A 6,000-nucleotide genomic window follows, 5' to 3' on the forward strand; every position below is an offset into this window, starting at 1 on the left:
AGGTTACAATTTTTCATGGAACCTTTCAAACTTTGTCCCTTTGTATGGGGGGTAAGTGTGTATGTGATTACTGTCTATATTTTACTCGTTCTGAAGTATTTGTTTTAATATTTTTGAGAGCTTGTTTTCATGACTATATATCAATTCTGGAAACTACTCGCCAACTTTTACTTACATGGACTGGTAAGATTTTTTTTTCCCACATACTGCTTAAAGCATTAGCATGTTTCTATTGTTTGGTTGGATTGTATGCTATCTTGTTCTCTCTACCCCAATATTGTGGCAAGTTGATGGATATGATGTTGAAGTCTTTTTGTTTTGTGGATCTTTCTAAATATGTGCAATTATAAGTTTTGTGGCTGGAATATGGTCTATGGCATCAGATTTTTAGTTCTGAGTTGTGCAGAGAGAGAGAGAGAGAGAGAGAGGGGTCTAAATAGTGTGCCTGCCAAATTTTTTTTGTATAGAGGCTTGTTTGCACATATGCACACAAATACACGTAAAAATGGTGCTCCAAGTTTTGTTTTCAGAGAGTTGTGGAAAGGTAGAGAATGCCTATATATATTCTTTGGTAGAGAAGGCCTTTATCCTGTCCGACAACCAAATATGGTTTTCCCAGAATATGATGCTACAAGCCTTGCTTATTGTTATTGTCATTTATCTTTAATGTTAACAAAGACTACAAGGAAAGAGGAAAAAAAAAAAGAAAAAGACCAATGAAAAATACCTGCTTGAAAATAAAGAGAATCAGAATAGTGAGATACTTTTTGAACATCTAATGTTATGCCTTTGTTATGGTTTATTTTTATTTATATTTTCCTTTGTAAATCCAACTTGGTTGCCAATGGCAATTGAGGAGCAGATTAGACACATCCTATTTGAATTGTAGCATTCATTTGCTGCTGGGTTTGGTGCTTAATCTTTTGGTTCATAGTAAGAAACAGTTGGGGCTTGGATAAAAGGATGCTGACCGGGTGTCTTGCTATTACATACCTTACAAACAATATCCCTTTTGATTATATAAATAACTTATCCACATACATTCAAACTAGGACAGATTTGTGTGACTCTGTTAGCAAGTTCTGAAATTTTTTAATTATTCTGAGATTGGGTTTGTTATAATGCTAGATTTTGAAGAAGTCGAATAAAGTTTATATTTTTGAAGCGTTGGTTTAATTTGCAATATGATTGTTGATTGATTCGTATCTTAATATTTTTTGATAAGTAATATGTTGAAGATCATTTTAGAATAAGATTTACACTATATGTGTGTTTCTTTTCCTTGGTTCTATTGGTTAACAAACAGATTGGTGATATGTTGAGATTCCCATTTTTGTTTGTGTGAAGGAAATTTTGTTTGTGTGAAGGAAAGTGATTTGCACACGAGAAGAACTTGGCATACAAAGTTTGTTGATAAGATTTTGGAGGCAGTGAAACCAATTAGTTTGGAAGTTCCATAGGCAACTGCAAAGTCGAAACAGGCCCTATGCAAGTACAAGCTAACCTGAAGGTACTATTTCAGTTCATTGTTTTTCATAGTCATTGTGTTTGACTCATATGTAGAGATTTGCTTCGATATGTATTGGTAAGATTGTTACAGGTACAATGATTGTTTGGTTGCTGATTGGCCATATATCTTTGTATAGTTCCTTTTTTGTTAGATTGCATGGTTCCTATTCTAATATATTTTGAAGTGTACTACAATCAGGTAGCTTACTAGGGAGATCAATGCACAGACGAAGGGAGTGGCAACAAAAATTAAATGCAAGAGAAGAGATTGGCACACGGACTTAGGGTCTTTCGAAAAGAACTACATTCAACGAAGACAAATAAATACATTTTTATTATATAGAATATTAATTTATTTTCCTATAATAGCATATTAAGAATACAAACACATGATCTCTTTTGTGGTTACAATATGTGTTTGCCCTTTATAGGAGTTTTTTTTTTTTTTGTACATCATATCTACTCACTTTTGTAATGTTATTCATGTGTAAGAATTTAAATGTGAACTTGTTTAAGGACTAAATATTGAATTTATGTTATTAATACTTTTTATAGATGATCTTTAGATTTTAATTTTAAATATCACATAATGAATTACATATATTATTATTGAACACAGAGAATCAAGCACGTGCCTTGCACGTGCCATCCCACTTGTAATGACAAATGGGTTGAGGAAAGATAAACAAAAGAAAATACCTTAGTGAGAAACCTGTCACAAAGAAAGAGAGAGGCCGAAAACGATGGTTTGCTTTTGGGGTACGGGTTACCAATGTCCGATTGCAATATATAAGCGGGAAAGTTGGCGCGGGAAACTAAGGCGCCAACTTGTACTTGCCCCCAAAAAAAAATGCTTAAAAGAGTAATTACTAAAATTTAATAGTGATGTATTCTAAGTTTAATAGTAATTGTAAAAGTTATATGGATTCAAAAAATGGGTTAAGTACCTTTTGTTCCATGTGGTTTAACAACTTTATTTTTTTATCATTTTAGTTTTGTTTTGTATTATAGATGGTACCTCAATAATCATTAAAAACGAAGATGGTACCTCTGTTCAAAAATTGACGAAAATTCACATTAACACCCCTAAAATATTGACACTTGTCCATAAACCTAATTATAAATTAAAAAATAATAATAATAATAATTTTTAAAAAAAATTAAAATGATTAAAAACATTAAATTTAATTAATTTTTTTTTAAATAAAAAAAAAAATTGGAAAAGGGGTGGACGGCCACCCCCATTTTGCCTTAAGGGGTGGCCGGTCACCCACATTTTGCCTTAAGGGGTGGTCGGCCACCTCTGGCTAGTTTGGGGGGGTGGCCGAGCCACCCCTAGCAGCCTTGGGGGTGGATTCAGCCACCCCCATTTTTAATTATGTATATGGACAAATGTTAGCTTTTTAGGGTGTTGACGTGGATTTTCGTCAATTTTTGGACGTAATTTAAATGGAGATACTATCTTCGTTTTTAACCATTATTGAGGTACCATTTATGATACAAAATAAAATCGAGGGGGCAAAAAATAAAATTGTTAAACTACAAGGACCAAAAAAGTATTTAACAAAAAAAAAAAAAAAAAAGTCATACTTATTGCAATGCTTTTATATTTTTGAAGCAATACTATTTATTTATCATTATTTCAAACTAAAATGACGTGACAAAGAAAATTCGCAATCAATTTTTTTATCAAGTGTTAATTCAAAGGTAAATTACCACTTTCACATCATCATTTTAATAATAAATCATAATTAAGAATATTGTCCGCCGCCCTGTGGCATAAAAAAGAGCAAGAGATCCACCACATTATCAGATGCCCTTCATTGTTCATGCTATCAAATTAGACACTTTATTAGGAATTGGTGTTAAAATGATCAGAAGAAAAGTGGAAAACCTTAATATTATTGAAAAAATAAAATTACAAATTTGACTTAAAAAAAAAAAAAAAAAACTCAAGAATTTGACCAACCCAAACCACCCACGTCGGTTCTACATGCATGCAGTCTTCTTTCTCTTTTCTGAGCCTACATGCAATCACCTTTATTTTCCACGTGTGCTATATCTTTATCTTATTTTTTAATCAATTATTATCTAATAAGCACAATCCTAAATCAACCACAATTATATTAAATATATAATTAAATCCAAAATCAGACGTCTAAAAGGACTTCCACTTCCTTTCCCTCTAAAAATACTCGCCACCCCTCTACAGTAGATCCATTACACAGAGATGGCCAGAGTTGAAGTATCTGTAAACTAGAGAATTTGTCTAAGAGTGAGAGTAGTACAAGAATAATTTGCGAAGCTTGCTATGAGAAAGTTCGGAAGATAATCGATCTGATGAACAAGGCAAGTGAAAGTGGTAGTACACCAAATTCGTCTCAGGCAAGTGGAACGATAGCAATTAGTGGTTATTAACTCCTTTTTAAGGATACTGTTTTGTTTTAGGCAGTTAACGAATTTTTAAAACCGCCTAAAAAAACAGTTATATCGTTATAAACGGTTAGGAGTATAACCGCCCCTTTGTAGTTTGTACACCACTATTAAAAATAGTTTTTCAAAATATAAAGAAAATTGTCTTGGTAATGGTGGGATTGGGATGGCTCCATAACAAGACTGGTGGGTTCAAACCCAGTCCGACAAAAGCCCGTGGCTAAACGGGTCAAATATTAAAGCCGGATCCGAATGTAATCCTATTCGAAAGGCGCAGAAAACTCTAGAGACTTCCAAATCCAAAATAGTGTAACCGCCTTTCTTACTTCACTTCCCAACGCCTCTCTCTCTCTCTCTCTCTCTCTCTCTCTCTCTCTATATATAGCGCAAATCCCCCTCCACGACATATCCTTTTAACTTCCCAGCAATCCCTGCAAATTAATTGTCAGCCATGGTCACCATCTCCGATTACCAAGAAGATCAACAATCTTCCTCCTTCACTTTCAATGCGGTTCTTGAGCCATCAAACCCTCTTGGGTTCTTGGAATCTGCTTTCAACTTTGTCTCTCAGAATTCCAATCTGTTCAAGACAGACTCTGCCGAGAAACAAATCACGTCGTTGGCTCATTCAATCAAGGAAAGAATCGAGGCTGAAGAGGCGGCTGAGAAGAAGCGTTTGAAAGAAGAAGCCAAGAAGAAGGCCGCTTATGAGAAAGAACAAGAGAAGCAGGAGAAACTTGTTCCAAACACAGGAAACGGCATGGCTAGGGAGAATTATTTTTGGGGTCAGTCTCTTCAAGAGGTCACCATCAACGTTCCAATCCCTCCCGGAACAAAATCCAGCGCCGTTTTGTGCGACATAAAGACGAATTATTTGAAGATTGGGCTTAAGGGTCAGCCACCAATTATCGACGGGGAGCTATATAAGGCGGTGAAAGTTAACGATTGGTTTTGGAGTTTGGAAGATCGGAGGGAAATTTCTGTTCAGATGAGCAAGAGAGACCAGACAGAGTGGTGGAAGTCTTTGTTGAAGGGCCGTCCGGAGATTCATACCCAGATGCTGACCAAGTTGTCTGACGTGGACATTGAAACTCGTACTGCCGTGGAGAAGATGGAGTTCGAACTGAGACGAAAGCAGTTGGGACGTCCGACCAGCGATGAGATCCAAAAGTAAGAGCTGCTGAAGCAAGTCATGGCTCAGAATCCAACCATGATGGACTTCTCCAATATGGGTTTTTGAGGTTGGAAATATTTGGTTGCTGTTTTTATCGCTTAGTCTCGGATCCTGTTGAGCTACATCATGCAATGTCATGGATGTTTTTGCTATATTTTACCATATATTCAATTTTTGATTCACAATAGTAAATCTTCAATTTTTAGCAATATTTTACTATATATATTCAAGTTTTGGATCAGCACCAATATACTTCTTATTAGTGTGTACAAGCAATAACTGTTAACCGCAATATACTTCTTATTAGTGTGTACAAGCGGTGACCGCTAACCGCAACTGCCAAAGACGAGCCGTTAGGCGGTTAGCGGTTATTCAAACAAATAATCGGCCGTTTTATAATTTTTTTTTTAATTTTATATATATATATATGGTCTTTTAGGCTTTTTGAAGTGTTTTGAGCCTCTTTGTGCCTATTTTTTAGGCTTATTTATAGTTTTTGATCAAAGTGTTCAAAAAACACAATGAATATGATGAAACTTATCCCAAACTCGTATTTAAAACGATACCGTTTTGAAGTTTAACACCAAAATTGCGTCTTTTTAATGTTCTATTTTTAATATAAAATATAAAAATTTATATTTATATTATTATATATAAGGGTAGATGGTTAACAGTTATTAACCGTTTTTTCCTACTCCTAAAATTACTAACCACTCTGCCCTAAGCGGTTAGTGATTTTTTATAACCACCTAGCGAAGTGGTTATATGGTTAGCGTGTAGCGGTTAAAAGTGGTTAGTGGTTGCGGTGCGCGCGGTTATAACCACCCTAGCTGTTTGTACACCCCTAACTCTTATTATGCTCATATACAACTAGATTGATATGC

General features: G+C 34.9%; 1 protein-coding gene across 1 annotated transcript; it reads left to right on the forward strand.

Annotated features, from left to right (window-relative positions):
* Positions 1-4,393: 4,393 nt before the first annotated feature.
* LOC132173346 (protein BOBBER 1-like) lies at positions 4,394-5,116 on the forward strand. The gene has a single exon (XM_059584818.1). It carries the CDS (start codon positions 4,394-4,396, stop codon positions 5,114-5,116), a length of 723 nt encoding a protein of 240 aa, XP_059440801.1.
* Positions 5,117-6,000: the final 884 nt, after the last annotated feature.

This window comes from Corylus avellana, chromosome ca3 (genome assembly GCF_901000735.1).
Source record: "Corylus avellana chromosome ca3, CavTom2PMs-1.0".
NCBI lineage: Eukaryota > Viridiplantae > Streptophyta > Magnoliopsida > Fagales > Betulaceae > Corylus > Corylus avellana.